General features: G+C 37.9%; 1 protein-coding gene across 1 annotated transcript in view; it reads left to right on the top strand.

Moving 5' to 3' along the window:
* The window catches only part of CARMIL1 (capping protein regulator and myosin 1 linker 1), a 337,821-nt gene that overhangs the window by 165,161 nt on the left and 154,124 nt on the right, over positions 1-18,536 (top strand). The window contains exon 9 of the mRNA XM_019668166.1: positions 6,615-6,709. Coding sequence (XP_019523711.1) covers positions 6,615-6,709 — 95 coding nt within the window. The remainder of the gene's footprint in view (positions 1-6,614; positions 6,710-18,536) is intronic.

The raw sequence follows: 18,536 nt of genomic DNA, 5'->3' as shown, positions 1-18,536 counted from the left end.
GGAAACGTACAAGAGAATACCATGTTGCTGTGTTGCCAAGACTTGCAAGAGTGTTCCCTAAACTGCTGTGTCACTCCTCAAGGCTAACTTTACTCTTCAGATTTATGTGACCTTACATAATAATTAAGAGTCTCTTAGGAGGTCAAACCGTAACACCGTGTGATACACAATAAATGCGATGGTATTTATTTATAATATAAATGCCAAACAAGTATTTATCCAAGATTCGCGTCTGTGCTCACTTATTACCGTGTCCTAAGAAAGCCATCCAGGAAAGTGAACTTTCAGATGAAATTCGTTATGTACTATCGTGTGTGTTCTCTATGTAAGTAGGACCAGATTAGTTTTGGTCATTACTGGCCCTGTGATACTGTTTTTTTGTAACTACGTCTGAGCCTCCCTGGTCCTGGCCTCTGTGTTTGTCTGGCTGTCATGGTGGCTTGGGCGTTTCTAGAGTAATGAATTCTAGGAACCCTGAATGTCACGTAGTTCTGACCTTGAATTTTTCATAAGTGTTTGCCAAAGTGCTTTCTGGACCCTGGGTCTTCTCAGACTTAAAAGCTCTCCAATTCTCTGATTGAGAGAGAGTTGTAAAGTACCTAAGAAATTGAGGTTTTATACGTTGTTGTATGTAGCTATGTTTCTTTACTTTTCTTTTTTTACTCTAATGTATAAACATTCTACAGTTTATCCATTCTAGTGCTGATTAGACATTTTGGTTAGTTTAATGACTATTATGAACAATGCTGCTAAGGCCATTCATATACTTGTCTCCTTAGAGATATGTACTGGAATGCAAATAATTGTAAAGTCAACCATTATGTTCACTACTTAGGTCAAGAAGTAGGCCATTGCCTTTCCTTAGAAGAGTTGAGTAAATCAATTTTCAACCACAGTTTTCCCTTCTCCCCCTGCCCCACCAGCTGTTGACCATTTTTTCTGCCTAGAATATGGGTCCCATCCTTCTCTCTCATCTCTGATAGCTCAATAACTTCCTGTAAAAACCTTCCCTGACCTATCTTTTCTTTTTTTTTTTTTAATTGGGGAATTGGGGGGATGGGAACAGCGCTGGAGAATTGGGGGAAGGGGAACAGACAACTTGCTGGCGTTTTGTTCTTCAGTCTAGTTGTGGAGGACATTGCTTCACTGGCCCAAGTTGGCACCATCATTGCNAGTTGACATTAAAATTATTCAACTTCAGCTTCAGGTGTATCGCTCAGTGGTCAAACATCTACACCATCCATGAAGTGGTCTCCCAATAATACAAGTGCCCCTCTGATACCCTATAAAATCTTTACAACATTATTTGTTATATTCCCCAAACTGTCTTTTATATCCCCATGGCAATATTGTGGCTACTGATTTGTGCTTTCTAATCCCCTCATCTCCCCACTTCCCTCCCATCTAGCAGCCATCAGTGTTTTCTATGATCTCACTTATATGTGGAATCTAAAGAATAGAATAAATGAACAAACTAAACCGAAATAGCCTCAGAGATACCTTTTGATTGGAGCATTTAATCCATTTACATTTAAAGTAATTGTTGATAGATATGTAGTTATTGCCATTTTACTATTCCTATTTTTGATCTTTTTTTCTTCTTAAAGAAGTCCCTTTAACATTTCTTGTAATACTGGGTTGGTGGTGATGAACTGCTTTAGCTTTTTCTTGTCTGGGAACTCTTTATCTGTCCTTTGATTCTAAATGATAGTTTTGCTGGGTAGAATAATTTTGGTTGTAGATCCTTGCTTTTCGCCACTTTGAATATTTTGTCAGCTTTGTCATCTGGAGCACAGGGGTGGGGAAACAATATTCTGATGTGTGTGACCCCATCACCATACATAGGAGATGGGCTTAGAGGGCTGCACAGGGATAGGGTATTAGTAGGATCACAGAGATCCTACTAAAGTTCCCACCTCTCTCATTTGCCTGGGATCTGCTCTTCTTCAGAGATACGCCCAGTACTGTAGCCTACATCACATGACCTACACAGCCTCATAAACAGAAGTGGAGAACCATGCACCTCATCCTGAGTCCCCCAGCATGCTGTTGTCTCTGTAGAGCACCTTCCCTGCTTCTATATGTTCTGTCACCTCACTAGCACCGTTAGGGTCTGCCCACGTTCTTCAAAGTAGATTTATAAGCAACTTGAAAGCTGTGATTAATTAATTCATAACCAACTCACTAAGTAAGTAAGTAAGTAAGTAATGAAGGCTCTATCAGAACCAGGGACCCTGTTGTTGCTGAGTAAACATTCAGGTCTAAGGATGACAGTGGCCATGCTACCTCCTTCTGATTAGTCTCTGGAGAAGAATAGTAATTAGAACGTCCTCGGAAAATGCCCATTCAGTTGTTATTTATAGCTATCAAAATTTATTTAAGTATATTCTTAAAATTTGCCCTGGTTTAGGTATCAGTGGGCCAAAAGAGGCATGGTTTGAAAAAGGCTGTGTTTTTTATACATTTCTTATAGGTCTGTGAGCTGACATGTGTAAAATATAATTACACTGTACTTGGACTGACAGGGAAAGATGAGGGTAGAGGTAGTAGTGCCGAGGCTAAGAGAGTGTATAGCTTTAAATATGTTGATTTTTCTTGCTCCTGGAAGATTTTTCAAGAGAGTTAATCTCATTAATCCTCTAAAGACTCAATGACATGCATCACTGAGTTTAAACTGGGCTCATGAGATCCCAGCCAGCAGTGCATTCCCTTCAGACTCATGTTTTTGTGTTGTCATATTTCATACTCATCAAGGTGACATTGTTGAGCCTGATACTTTCAGGAAAAGGGTTGAGTGTGGATTAATTTTTGTCCAGGTTGTCCGAAGGTCACTGGTGTGCAATTCTTTCCGAATCTAAGCTCCATCTCTTTATGCCTGCTCTCATTTAAAAAGGAAGAAATGTTGCTTGGAGTGTGGAATCAGGTGTGAGTAGCATTAGCTTCTGTTTCCATTCAAAATTTTCTGTATATAATTCGGTAAAACGTTCGTCCCCAACTTGGGTGAGACATATACCCTGTGGTTAACAAATTAATGATATGTTGGGGGAATGTCACAAAAATAATAGAATTTGTTTTATGTTTATATTTTGGTCATCCATTTTATTTGTGTTTATATGTTTTATACTGAGTCTAATATATTGTTACACTAGTACATTCATATGATTTATGGGAAAACACAGATTTTGTGAAGGTATGTGCTCAAAATAGTTTTCACTTAGGAGGGAATGATAAAAAGAACTTAGAGACCACTCTCTTAAACATCTGGAAATGTCCTCCTTTGCGAGGTGTTTCATGTTGTCACACCCTTCATAGAGCTGGTGAGTGGTCTAACTATTGACTTAAGGACATAGAGGATATATTTCTATATAAATGAGGATATCAGGGAGGAATAGCTAATCCATGACATTTAAAACTTTTTAAAGCTCTCTGCCTCCCATTTTCAAACTCGATATAAAGGAGTAAAGTCTAAATTATTCCCAGAGAGGCAATCAAATGAGTATGTCAGGAAGGTACTGCTGTGGCTCCAAGTTTTACAAGCCTTTCCATATTCCATTGTGTGCATGTAGGAAGCATGTAGAGCAGCTAAACTGCATTCTTGCAAGAAACACCTCCTTTAAGCCTTTGAATGTTTGTTAAGATTTATTAGGGAGAACCTTCACTCCTGTGGTGTGTAGATATACTACCTATAATCATGATGTTGTTCACTGGAATATTGCTCTCTACCTCTGTGCTTTTCCCACCTTGTAGATTATGGGGCTTGCTAGACATCCTTCAAATCTGTCAATTATTTTTATTCTTTAACACTTTTCTGGGGTATTTCACACTGTCTATTACAGTGGCTTTATAATTTTAGGGAGGAGGCAGGCAAGAAAAGGGGAGTAGGGAGGGAAATCTGGCCTGAAAATAATAGCTGTAAAAGTAAATTCTTACGAAGTCATACAGATAAGAAACATGAGGTAAGAACTGCTAATTCATTAGATTATCTAGAATCTAATGTAGCAAAGAATTTGACAAGCGATTTAGACTTCTTTGTTTTTGCCTTTTACCTTTCTTTAAATAGTCCCCCAATAGTAACAATTTATTTTTGATGTCCGAAGCAACAAGAATCTTCATTATTGGAGAAATCACTTCAGAATACATCTTGATATTGACTTTCAAATTAGAAACTGAGAGTTTGGTTGAATGTGATGAAAAGGGTTTGCAATCTCTGATCTGAAAACCCTGGACTTCCCTGTAGCTTAGGTTGAAGACTCTTGACATATGGAAAGTGGATTACTCTTCAGTGAGTAGTTAGACAGTAGTTATACAAGGAGCTCATGAGTCACGGTGTCTGGGTGTGAAACCTGGCTCTGCACGGACTAACTTTGTGACCATGGGCAGCTCTCTGACCTCTCTGTGCCTTGGGGGTCTTCATCTGTAAAATGATGTTGATGATAGTCCTTCTTCCTGGGTTATTGTGAAGACTGTATGGATCAATGCATTTAAAACANCTGACTCTCCAGTATTGTTTCCACTCACACACTCAATTTGTGACAGTCCTGAAAATATTTTCTCAAGCTAAACCTTCCTTATTTCTTCCCCTGTTGACTCATTTCTTGCTTTATTTCCTGTGCTCTTAGACAACTCCTGGCACCTGTATTTCCGCTCTTGAACAAAAATTCCTTATAGGTTTTTGTTCATTTATTTGTTTTTTAATTCAGGCAAAATACTGAAGATCATTGGTAGCTTTTCTGCTCCTGGATGGAAATTCCACAAGAAATCCAACTGAGTCTAAAATATTTATACAAACTTCAGTCTAAGGAAAAATTGTTAATGATTTTTATGTTTGAAAATGATAGAAAGCACGAGGGAGGTGTTTGTAGTTAACACATTGTGGACCGGTGATGCAGATTTGCATCTATACATTTATAGCTGTGCAAGACAGATGATGCAAATCTGTGTTTTTAACACACGCTTGGTTTCCATGCACTATACACTTAACTACGCAATACAGGGAGCTTTTCTCCAAATGGTCCTGCTGACGAATATTTATAGAAACGTGACCTCACTCTGAGTTAATGATCTGTGATAAATATAGAGAACAAACAGCTCTGTATTTTCCTCTGTTGCTCTGTTCTGCATTTAGTCAGCATTCAGATTTCAATCACTTTACACTCATGACGGAAAGACGTAGTTCTTACGGGAAAAAATATCTTACAGAAGATGAAATTTCAGCGGAATTGTTGGCGGACACATTATCTGATGTTCCTGACTATGCTGATAGTGACAGTGAAAATGATAGTGACTCTTCTATTATTGGAAATAGGCAAAACAAAATTGTGCATCCTTTACCCAGTTACAGTGAACAAAGCGCAAATGAAAGTGGCGATGACGATGACACACTAGATTCGGTGGTTTCAACATGGGTAAAAACAGATAAAACACCAAATTAGGGCCATTTACCGGAAACCCAGAGGTGAAACAAATTCCCTCTGACCTGATGAAAGTATCGCAAGTAACAGGACTCTTTCTTGGAGACAGATTCTTTGATATGTCGTGTGAGGAAACGAATCTATATTGCTTACAAAATCAGGAAAAGTATGTTACTGGTTCTAAGGGGTTGAAATGGTCAGATGTCACTGTAGCAGAAATGAGAAAAAATTTTTTCAATTATTCTAATGGGGCAAGTTAGGAAAGATAAACTAAAGGATTATTGGTCTACAGATCCATTTTTTTTTTTCCATGCGGGAGTTGAACCAGCAACCTTGTTGTTAAGAGTGTACGCTCTATCCACTGAGCCATCCGGGCAGCAGCCTAGCCTAAGGTGCCGAGTTCAGTCCCAGCCACAGGTGGGCATAGCCCACCATCCAACAGGCAATCTTGTCATTAGGAGCACGTGCTCTCACCAGCTGAGCCATCCTGCCCCACCTGTTGACAGCTTGGCGGCAGCTGAGCTTGGACACAGCTCAGGCGAAGCTCACTGACCCATGTGGGAATCAAACCAGCAACCCTGTTGCTCAGAGCTCATGCTCTTAAGCAAACTCTTAACCAACTGAGCCACTCTGATCCATTTTTAGATACTCCTATTTTCAGGAAACTTATGAGCCATAATAGATTTGAACAAATTTGGTGGTGTTTACATTTCAACAACAATGAACTTCTGCAACAATCAACTAACAGGNAATTAGAGCAATCAGGTTTGCATTCCTGAGTAATGCATGAAATGAGGAGTAAGGTATAACGTGAATAGCCTGTGACAGCTTTCATGAAAAGCAGGTTCAAGTCAGGATTTTTTTTTTTTTTAAGTTATAGAGGGGAGAACTTGTACTATTTGTAGCATCCTGAAAATGTGTCTTTAATGAGGTAATAATATATTTTTTTGCTTCTGAATGAGGTTTTAGCTAATAAAAATTAACCATATTCTGGCTGTGACTTCATAGATTCTCAAATGATAATATATACTTGTGTAAAATAGATTGGCTGTTAACAAATGCATGATATATAGTTTAATATTGTAAAGAAAGCTTCTTTCTCTCTCTTTTTAGATTTCACTCTAGCTGTTTTAGCTTTAAGTGTTTTATTTGAGCAGTTCTGTATTTTGTGTTATTTGATCGTATTGTTTTGTTTACTTCCAGAGAATTTGCACAGAAACTGGCCAGTGCTCTGTCACATAATCCCAGCTCAGGACTCCACACGATTAACCTTGCTGGTAACGCACTGGAGGACAGAGGTACTGTAGTGGTCACTTGACCTTTGATGTCAGAATTGTAAGCAGATTATGGAGTTTAATTTAGCCATGCCTGAAGAATAGAATCAGCTTAGCTGTAATTGTGTTATAAGTGCTGCTTTTGCTTTTGATGGCTTCCAGCTCTTTCTACCCTTTGAGGAAAATACTCATGCTAAAATTCTATCACTTGATTAACTGTTTTTGAAGTGGTACAAACAGAAAGGAGGATAATACTTTTAAACTATTATATTAGTTCTTATTACTGTGTAACAAATTAGCACTAACTTGGCAGCTTAAAATGACTCAAATTTATTATCTCAGAGTTTCCTTTGGTCAGCAGTCTGGGTCCAGGTTGGCTGGGTTCTCTACTCAATCTCACAAGACTGAAGTTAAGTTGTCTTCCAGGCTGTGATCTTATCTGTAACAGGGTCCTCCTCAAGCTCATTGGCTGTTGGCAGAATTAACTTCCTTGGGGCTGTAGGACTGAGGTTACCATTTTCTTGCCAGTTGCCCATTGGGGACCACTCCCAGGCCCAGAGGCTAAGCTCAGGTTCTTGACATGTAGCCCCCTTCTCTCACCACGTGCCAGCTTACATCATNAATGATTCCTTGGAGGGGTAGGCTTCATATACGAACATATAACCCAGGGAAACTTATAAAGTATGGCTTACTTGTTTGTATGGTCACTGAAAGCACCTCAGGCTATATCTTGAATTTAAAAATTTACGCTGGTGAAGGTAAAAAATTACAGGAAACTATTTTCACTCCTTTGGAACCTTATCTTGATCAAAATTACCATGTCTACCAAGACAACTATTACAATCATGTGACAATTGCTGAAACTCTCCTTTCCAGACAAGCTAGAGTATGTGGAACAATCGGAACGAACAGGGGTCTTCCCTCCAGAAATGAAAAACGAATCACAGTCTCTGAAATGTGGCGAAACCACATTCAGGAGAAAGGGTGAAATTGTTCTTCAATCCTGGGGAGATACTCGTGTTGTCAACATGAGTTCCACAATTCACGATTCAACAATGGTTGATGTTCCGTGGAGAGATGAAGGAGTAAAGAAAAAACCTATTTGTATTTTTCCGTATATGTTCATGAAGGGTGTTGATAGGGCAGATCAGTACTTGTCTTATTTTCTCTTGAGCAAAACAGTGAAGTGGCCAAAGCAAGTTGCATTTTGGCTTATAAGCTGCAATTTATATTTTCAATTCTTTTCGAATCTATCAAAAACTGAATCCTACATCAAAAATGAGATACGAAGAATTTCTGCTACAAGTGGCAAAAGACTGGGCTACAGGTAAGGTGGAGGCAGACTCAGACACAGACACAGACGCAGCACGCTCAGGAACATCAGCCCAAACCCCTCATGTGCCTCATGAGGACCCCCCCCCGGGAGACTTTCAGGTGATATGTGCAAACATGTGCTAGAGAAAATTTTTGGAAGTGAACGGGTTAAAAGAAAATATCCTGCTAGGAGTTGCCATGTTTGTGCTGCCCACAAAAAAAGAAGTGAAACTCGGTACATCTGCAAGTTCTGCTTAGTGCCACTCCACAAGGGGGAATGTTTCCAGAGGTATCACACCCTCAGGCACTACTAGAGTCTTTGATGAGTATTTCCTGAAAGTTTCAGTTCACAAAAATAGTCAGCGAATTTGTTATAAACTTTTAAAGAAATACAGTATAAAAGTTGATTTCAATGGTTTAAACCTTGGGAACATGCATTTAGACAATTTAAATGCCCTGTTGTCAATGTGTTAAATTGTGTAGTGTATAAAAAGGATCAAGCTAGGGAAGATAATTTACAAAGAAACTCAGAGAAACACAAGGCCAGTGTGTTTCAAACACAGAGACCTCAGCAGATGAGCTGTTCAAAATTCTGAGGAATTTGATTTTGNCTCCCTACCCAGCACGTCTCCCATTGGGCTGCAGATAGTTGAACATGGGTTTTTGCCCACCACTGGAGCACAGTGAGGAAACAAGACCTGCTCTTAGCTCGTAACCCTTAGCGCTGGATAACCCTACCCAGTACTTAGTAGGTACTAAATACATGATTATTGAATGCATTAAGCTGTGTGGTTGTTTCCTTAGAACTGGTTTTTAACATTAAACATTCAGCTAATTCAGAAAAACATGTTAGGCAGACCATGGCAAAATGAACTAGCCTCCATCATCTTCATGCAAACTTTTTTCTAGAACATAATGTTATTTACATTATCCATAGAACATGTTGTAATTGTTTTCAATTATGGCTCATTATCAAACATTAAAAATATTGTATACAAATTCTGTTAGAAAAAAATTCACATCATGTTTAATGGTGTCCTTATAACATTTTGCTATATTTCTTTAAGAAAAATGCAGTGTCTATATTTAGGACCATTTATGTCTATCATTTCATATGCAGTTTTTACTAGTTACAGTCATTGACTTGATCACACAAATGCACCTAGACTGCTATATATTTAAAACATTTTAATGTTTACATTTCTGGTGCCATTACGTATTAGATTAGACTTTTAATGTACCAGGATATTTTTTTTCAAGGTTTTTGCATGTCCTGTGTACAGATGGTGCTGCCCTACCCATCACATTAACGTAAAACTTGATTCAGTTAATGATGTGCTCTTTAGTGCCTGGAAGTTCATTCATTATAACAAAAGCCAGCTGTACTTCACATCAACTGACAGGACAGAATACACAATAAAGAAGTCCTGAAGTGTAGTCACCACTTGACATTAAACCCACATAAGGATTTGCGATGAGAGTGTTGACGTAGTTCCTGAGTGAAGCAGTACAGGAGAAGACTGTCAGCACTGTGGGTCTTGGGGGCCTGTGTAACAAGGTGGAATTTACCCTCAGAGAAGCTATAACCTGTCATGAGACACCAAGAGAGCTGCCAGGACTTGTTCTGAGCCCTTGGTCAGTGGAGGGAGATGAAGAGAGTGAAGACCATTAAACAACTGCAGAAAGAGTTGTGCTTGCTTTTTAATCTAAAGCTTTCATTTTAAATCTAAAAATTAAAGTGAATAAAGTAGGAAAATATGAGACTACTTCCATTGCATGGTTTTCTATGTGGGCTTTCATTTCGCTCTTTTAAAGCAGATCTGATAAAACTGCACACACGTGATGTGTCAGAGTCTGGGCTTTGACTGTAGTCCTGTCCCTTTGGCCCTAGTTTCACTGCATATCCCTGAACATCTATTAATATCTCTTCTTCTGTAAAACGTAAGCAATAATTAGCCGTCTGTTTTGAGATTTAAGTGAGACGATCTAGCACAAGGCCTTGTACTGTGAAGCGATGAAATCATGCTGATTTTTCGGTTCTTTTTTCACTTTCTGACTTTGTTTTCTATTTCCGTAAAAATTTGAGTATTTGCTATTTGTANCCCAGTTATGCTTCCCAGTTACCTGAGTTTTTATGATCTTAGCCTTGTCAGGACCGTCTGTCCTTATTCCCTCCCCTCGTTTTGTTCTAAATTTCATTATTTTGTCTAGAGATGATTTAGAATCCTCTTTCAGGATGTTTTTCCTTTGGAAATGTTGACCTGAAATACCCAAATGTTTTTTTCCTGACCATCTGATGGTGACTCTGGGTTGATCTTCTAAAAAAGATAAGAGAAATAGATTCTAGATTCTAGAATTACCGCCAACATTTTGGGGGGCTTTGTGTCTTTTGTATCCCTCAGTGTACACTAGTCGGATCTGGAGTCAAAATAAATGGGTTTGATTCTGGGCTTTGCCACTTTATAGCTGAGTTTCCTTGAACAAATTACCTAACTTCTGTGTGCCTGTTTCTTTATCTTTAAAATGGCTAATAATAGTACCTGTTACCTAGGGTATTCTATGGATTAAATGAGGTAATCCACATAAAAGGGTAAGAATAGCCTGTCAGATACTGTGCACTCTAGAAATGTTAGCTTCTCCTGCCTCATTTGATTTCTAAAATAGCCCTGTCAAGTTAAATAGTGCAAGTGTTATCTTTTTTTTTTTTAATGGGTAAGGAAACTGTGTATTTACATTATTTAGACAAAGCTTGTGGAGTTGTATCTCATACCACGTGTCAGAGTCCCTTTAAAGGTTTTTCTGAGTAATCAGTCAACCTGTCAGTTACTCTCTCAGACTGTTATTGTGATTGTCTGATTTGACTTTGGAAGTGGAAGGAAAGAATTTTGTGGATGCCATTTGAAAAACATTGGCTTATTGATAGCATGTCAATAAATTTTATAAAGTGGTCATTTTAATATTTAAAGATGCTAGGTTTCTATGTGACAGTTATAACCCAGAAAGTAATTTTCTTTAGGTTCATGATGTCAGTCATATTTAATTGATATTTTTATCGTATTGCTAGAACACCACAGGCAGAATTTTGTTAAATTATTAATATTGGAGCACATGTATCTTTACGGATTTAATAATGTTCATTGCAGCACTATTTGTGGTGGCCAAGACATAGAAACAACCAAAGTGTCGATAGATGATTGGATAAAGAAGATGTGGTATATATGCGTATACACAATGGAATACTACTTTGCCATAAGGAAAGATGAAATACTGCCATTTGTGAGAACATGGATGGATCTTGAGATTATTATGCTAAGTGAAATAAGTAGAAAAAGTTGAGAACCATGTGACTTCACTCATATGTGGGATATAAAACTGAAAGCAGCAAAGGAGCAAGACAGACAAAGAAACAAAGACTTATAGACACAGAAAGCAGTTTAGTGGTTACCAGAGGGTAAGAGGGGAAAAGGGATAGTAGAAGAGTGTAAAGAGGGTCAGATACATGCTGATGGAAGGAGAACTGACTCTTGGTGGTGAAGACATAATGCAATATATAGATGATGTATTATAGAATCGTACACTTGAAACCTATGTAGTTTTGTTGACCATTGTCACCCCAATAAATTTTAATTAGAAAATAAAGTCTCTCTTCCAAAAAAAAACATTATCAATATTGATTCTTTCAATTAACACGGACTTCCTTAAACCTTTTTTCCTACCTTGTGAATCATACTGACTCCAGAATATCCACTGTTCGAATTTTATATGGCATTATCAGAGGTTTTTAAGTGCATGTATGATTAATGGGTAAAATCTGCAATGTCAGATTTAATTTCCTGTGTTTATAAGTTAATAACATAAGATGGCAAGTTATAATACTAAATATTTTATTAATATATTTACTTTTTTATTAGGCATAAATATTTCAAAGCAGAGGAAGCTATGATAATTTTGTTTTGAAAGGAGAAATAAAAATTAGAACATTTTTTTTCTTCTAAATTTGACAAATACTAAAAATAAATCATAAGGAGGGTAATTCAACCAGTAAAGTCTCCAAACAAAAACTTTTAGTCATAAATTTACTTCTAATTCACAGCTTTGAAGGCTATGTTTTGCTTTATTTGGGCGGCAGAATTGAACGGTGTGGGCCAAAAGTTGAAAACTCTCTTCTGTCCTTTCTTTGTGAGGAACTGTTTTCTCGATGACCACTTTCTTGCATGGCTCTATTGAGTAAGCAGCTACAGAAAGAAAAGGGCAGGTTAATTTTTTTGTTTTTCCTGAGATTTCTGCTGCCAACCACTCTTGATTTATTCATGTTGCCAAGACCCTGTTTCTGAAGTTTGCCAAAATGGGGGACCCTTGTGTAATAATCTGTTTCCTTTTTTCATAGATCAGTTTAGTTTTCATTTAAAAAAATGAACAGTGCTGACCCCAGTTACGCCTTTCATTCCATCAGCACTTAGCACTGGTGTTTCTTTAAAGGAGAAATATAAAATATTTGTGACTTGTGGGTTAGTAGGAAATTAAAATGTTTGTCAAGAAAGAAGCTAGTAACTTAGTCTAGAATTTGATTAAAAACTACTTGAACCAGACTATCTTGTATGTGATTTAGTCCTCTTTTCCTTTGATCGTTTTTACCTGGAGTCCTGCTTTTTTCTTTTAAATAAATTATTTAAACATAATTTGGGAGCTTCACTAGTTATTACTTTCATTATTTGTTGGATTTCTAGAGAAAAATATTTCTGTATTGTTTACAACTTTCTGTCTACCTTCTTTCCTTTTTTCAAGATAGTTCATGCTTAAGGAATGAACAGATGGGGGGCGTGTCACCAGTAGTGTAAAATAATTGTTCCATTCTGGCCTTGAATTTGGCTATAGGTATTTACAGTTTTATGAGGTGTTACAGGTGTATCTGACACAAGAAGTTTAAAAATGGTCACTTTCTCAAAGAATAAAGCAAAATAACTCAAGTCAATCTGAGTACAAGAAATTTGGAGTTTAGTGGTAGGTTTTAATTTTGATTTAACAGATAATATTTTTAGAATGATTTGAAGATACAGAGTACGTCTTTGGGGATTCTGTTTTTTAACATTGTTAAGTATAAAAAATGTAAAAGAATTGGTCATGAGTAGGCAATGATAACTTATCAAATTATGTTCATCCCTCTTTCATACCTAATTTTGTTTTCAAGGATTTTTGTTTTTTTAAGAGCAGCTTTAGGTTCACAGCAAAATTGACAGGAAGGTATAGAGATTTCCCATGTACTCCCTGCCCCCCACACAAACTGCCCCTGTCCCCCATTATCAACATCCCTGTCAGAGTGGTACATTTGTTACAAATGATTAACCTACATTGACATTTCATTATCACCCAGAGTCCGTGGTTTACATTAAGGTTCATTCTTGATGTTGTATTCTATGGGTTTGTATTATACAATCGTATTTATAATGACATGTATCCACCATTATATTATCATACAGAGTATTTTCACTGTCCTAAAAATCTTTTCTGTTCCACATATTCATCCTCCCCACTCCCTAACCCCTGGAAACCACTGATCTTTTTACTGTCTCCATAGTTTTTCCTTTTCCAAAGTGTTATATACTTTTTAGGTAAATATCAAGGAACGTGATTGCTGGATGGTATAAGAGTATGTTTAATTTTATAAGAAACCACCAAACTGCCTTCCAAAGTGATTGTACATTTTACATTCCCACCAGCAATGCATGCGAGTTTTTGTTGCTCCACATCCTTGTCAGCATTTGATGCTGTCAGTTTTCCAGATTTTGGCCATTCTAATTGGTGTATAGTGGAATCTCATTGTTGTTTTAATTTGCATTTCCCTGATGACGTCTGAGGTGGAGTATCTTTTTATATGCTTATTTGCCATCTGTATGTTGTCTTTGCTGAGGCATCTTTTATCTTTTTTTTTTAATCAGGTGGTGTGCTTTCTTATTATTGAGTTTTAAGAGATCCTTGTGTACTTTGAATAACAGTACTTTATCAGCTGTGCCTTTGCATATATATATTTTCTCCTAGTCTGTGATTTGTCTTCTCATTCCCTTGACGTTTTCTTTCACAAAGCAGAAAATTTTAATTTTAAGTAAGCCCAGCTTATCAATTATTTCTTTCATGAATTGTACCTTTGGTATTGTATCTAAAAAGTCATCATCAAACCCAAGGCCATCTAGATTTTCTTCGGTTATTTTCCATCCCTAACTTTTGAAGCAGATTGTTTAATTGAAGTATAATGTACATTCAAAAAAGTCAAGCCCCAAGTTTATATCTTAATTAATTTTTATAAAGTGAATGCTCTCATGCAGCTACTACCAAGATCAAGAAATAGTAAATTAGCAACACTCCACAGCTTCTCTTGTGTTTTGCCCCAGTGGTTTCCCCTCCTGCCCTCCACCACCCAGAAAAGATAACTGCTCTCCTGACTTCTGTTAGACTAGATTAGCTTGGTTTTTCTTTTTTCCTTTTTTTTTTTTTAATAACTTTTTAAATTTTAGTTTCAGGTGTACAAAACAACATAATAATTAGACATTTATGCCTCCCCAAGTCTACTACCTTTCTGACGTATATAGCTGTTATAATACCATTGACTATCTTCCATATGCTGTACTTTACTTCCTGTGAATGAATGTGTGTGTGTGTGTGTGTGTGTGTGTGTGTGTGTGTGTGTGTGTGTGTATATATATATTAGGTTGGTGCAAATGTAATTGCCGTTTCAGACCATGAATTTTAAATTATTATAACTAAGCTCAAACAAATCTTTATTAATCAAAANCCCCAAGCCTTATTTTATTTATTTATAAAAAAGGAATAGTAGTACTTAATTAAGAGTTTTGTGATGAAATACACATAAAAGGCTTAGTTTAGTGCCTGGCACATGATAAGAGCTCAGTAAAGAAATCATCATCATCATCATCATCATCATCATCATCGCCATTTAGTCATTTAGCCACTTTCTTTGGGAATTCCTTAGGTTTTCCGAAGACTGGTTGAGATGCGACTCTTTGTGCCCATAGCGTTACCCAAATGGCCTTTTTCTTATTCTATTATAATGTATATTTTCTAGCCTGATTGCCCTGTTGGATGGTACATTCTTGAAGACAGAGACTTTGTCCTTTATGTCATTGCATCCTTAGGACCTTCATCATGATGGTGTGTCATAGTAGATGCTTAGTTAAAATTGGTTGAATTGAATGAATGCATAAATGAATGCCTTATTTAATTACAAGTTTGCATCTGCATAGGTTTATAACAATGAAGTGAGCTTGTTGGTAGACTTATGGCATGGTTAAAGAATGTTTTCTGTTATAGTGCACTGATGTCTGTGAACAGATCTTGAGGGTGGTGAATCGGTCCAGTCGACTGGAAGAATTGGTGTTGGAAAATGCTGGACTTAGAATGTGAGTATTTTCCTGAATATGTGAATATGTTCCTTTAAAATTTTTTCCATTTTCTCTAAAATTAATATATAGTTTTTTGAAAAGTTGAGCTACTGACATCAGTATCAGGTTTTCCCTTAATTAAAAAAATCCCTATAATCCCCATCATTATTACAAAGGTCACAGCTTTTATAACATCATTTACCTTTGTGTCACTTAATGTTTCTGACGGTGCATAGTATAGTGGTTGAGAGCATGGCCCCTTGAGCCAAACGCCTTACAGTCTTGAGCAAATTGTTTTAGTCCTCTGCCTCAGCCTCTTCATCTTTAAAATGGAGATAAGATTAGTACCTACTTTACAGAATTATAATTCTGAGGAAATGAATTAGTATATGTAAAGTGTTTAGGAAAGTATCTTTCATATTCTAGATACTNTTTGTGCTGCCCACAAAAAAAGAAGTGAAACTCGGTACATCTGCAAGTTCTGCTTAGTGCCACTCCACAAGGGGGAATGTTTCCAGAGGTATCACACCCTCAGGCACTACTAGGGTCTTTGATGAGTATTTCCTGAAAGTTTCAGTTCACAAAAATAGTCAGCGAACTTGTTATAAACTTTTAAAGAAATACAGTATAAAAGTTGATTTCAATGGTTTAAACCTTGGGAACATGCATTTAGACAATTTAAATGCCCTGTTGTCAATGTGTTAAATTGTGTAGTGTATAAAAAGGATCAAGCTAGGGAAGATAATTTACAAAGAAACTCAGAGAAACACAAGGCCAGTGTGTTTCAAACACAGAGACCTCAGCAGGTGAGCTGTTCAAAATTCTGAGGAATTTGATTTTGCACCTGAACCATCATCCACCCTGGGACTTACTTAGAAACACTCAGAAAGTTTGGCTCCTTGCTTTGTGTTATGAATGTCGATGCAGCAAATTTCCTGATAATTACAGCTCAGTCTCCTTGTCATACTATGTACAAAGGACAGGTGGCCTCCTGTTGTTAAGGGGCTTGTGGTAAAGCAGGTCCAAGAGTGAAGTAGAAGTAGAGGTGCAGTGTGTATGAGCAGTGTTTCAGCTGCCCCAGGCCCTGCTCTCTATGAAAGAGCCAAACAGTCACGTATGGCAGCGAATAGACCACACATGCACGAGCTCTTCTTATCCTGGCTGTGGGGCCGGGCCTGTCCCCAGCTTGCGCTTGGCCTTCTAACCCAGTGTGTTTCAAATTGTAGATCAAGATCCGCTAACACCTCATGATATCAATTTAATAGTTCATGACAAGCATTCAAAAAGAGAAGTTGAAGAGAATAGAAAATATCAGAGTGCAAGGCCGGCTGAGTGGCGCGTTGGTTAAGAACTGGCTTGGGACACCAGAGGGCTCCGGTTCGGATCCCACATATGAGGGCCAGTGACACTGCCCTCTGCAGCTAAGATGGTGAACGGCAGCCCGACCTGGGGCTGGGCTGCCATGAGTCGCTGGCAACGGCATGGGCTGCCGTGAGTCACCAGCGACGGCGTAGGCTGCAGCCCCTGTGGCAGTGGGTTGCCATGGGCTACCATATGTAGCCAGCAGCCAGCGTGAGCGNTATTCATCATAGCCCCAAAGTGGAAACCACTCAAATGTCCATCAGTGGTGAGTGTATAAACAAAATGAGGTCTGTCTGTACGATGGAACACTACTCAACAAGACAAGAGAGTGAAGGGCTGGCCGGTACATGCTACAGCACGGCTGAACTTCAGAAGCATCATGTTAAAGGCAAGAAGCCAGACCTAAAGGACCACATGTTGTTTGAGCTCAGGGGTCTGTGAGGAGAAGAGTGAGTCTGAACCCTTTGCGTTCTTTCCTGTTGTGTGCTTCACATGCTCTGAGGTACAGCCATACTGGATAACTTGTCACCTCAGGTGCAATTTCATCTATCAGACCCTCGCCTTTGCTTTAAACTTCTGTGATAGCACTTCCTTCATTACGCTGCCTTATAGTTATGTGTCCGCATTGCTGTTCACCAGCTGACTTCTCTTCATCCTCACTCCTTATCCTCCGTCCTCCCCTAACCTTCTAGGACACACAGCATCTAGCATAAGACCTGGTACATAATCAATAAATGTTTTCTTTAAATTGAGTTTGATTTTATTTCATCTTAATTCTGTGCAGTTTTTTAAATTGTACTTGAAAATAATGGCAAAGTTTATAGAAATTTCTTTGTATAGAGTCAGAACATGAGTTCAGAGTCAGAACATGAGTTCAAAGATGACATTTTCCCCAGTCTTTTTTTCTCTATTTTCCTACCTCTGAGACCTGATTTTGTGCACCTTTTCATCGACCTGCAGCCCGTTAACAGGTGTTAAAGTCATAAATCATACCAAAGATGTTTTCCTCGGCTTACTCGCTGACTCTCCAGTATTGTTTCCACTCACACACTCAATTTGTGACAGTCCTGAAAATATTTTCTCAAGCTAAACCTTCCTTATTTCTTCCCCTGTTGACTCATTTCTTGCTTTATTTCCTGTGCTCTTAGACAACTCCTGGCACCTGTATTTCCGCTCTTGAACAAAAATTCCTTATAGGTTTTTGTTCATTTATTTGTTTTTTAATTCAGGCAAAATACTGAAGATCATTGGTAGCTTTTCTGCTCCTGGATGGAAATTCCACAAGAAATCCAACTGAGTCTAAAATATTTATACAAACTTCAGTCTAAGGAAAAATTGTTAATGATTTTTATGTTTGAAAATGATAGAAAGCACGAGGGAGGTGTTTGTAGTTAACACATTGTGGACCGGTGATGCAGATTTGCATCTATACATTTATAGCTGTGCAAGACAGATGATGCAAATCTGTGTTTTTAACACACGCTTGGTTTCCATGCACTATACACTTAACTACGCAATACAGGGAGCTTTTCTCCAAATGGTCCTGCTGACGAATATTTATAGAAACGTGACCTCACTCTGAGTTAATGATCTGTGATAAATATAGAGAACAAACAGCTCTGTATTTTCCTCTGTTGCTCTGTTCTGCATTTAGTCAGCATTCAGATTTCAATCACTTTACACTCATGACGGAAAGACGTAGTTCTTACGGGAAAAAATATCTTACAGAAGATGAAATTTCAGCGGAATTGTTGGCGGACACATTATCTGATGTTCCTGAC

The sequence above is a fragment of the Hipposideros armiger genome, unplaced genomic scaffold (genome assembly GCF_001890085.2).
Source record: "Hipposideros armiger isolate ML-2016 unplaced genomic scaffold, ASM189008v1 scaffold_519, whole genome shotgun sequence".
Lineage (NCBI taxonomy): Eukaryota > Metazoa > Chordata > Mammalia > Chiroptera > Hipposideridae > Hipposideros > Hipposideros armiger.
This window is presented reverse-complemented; position numbering and strand designations above follow the sequence as displayed.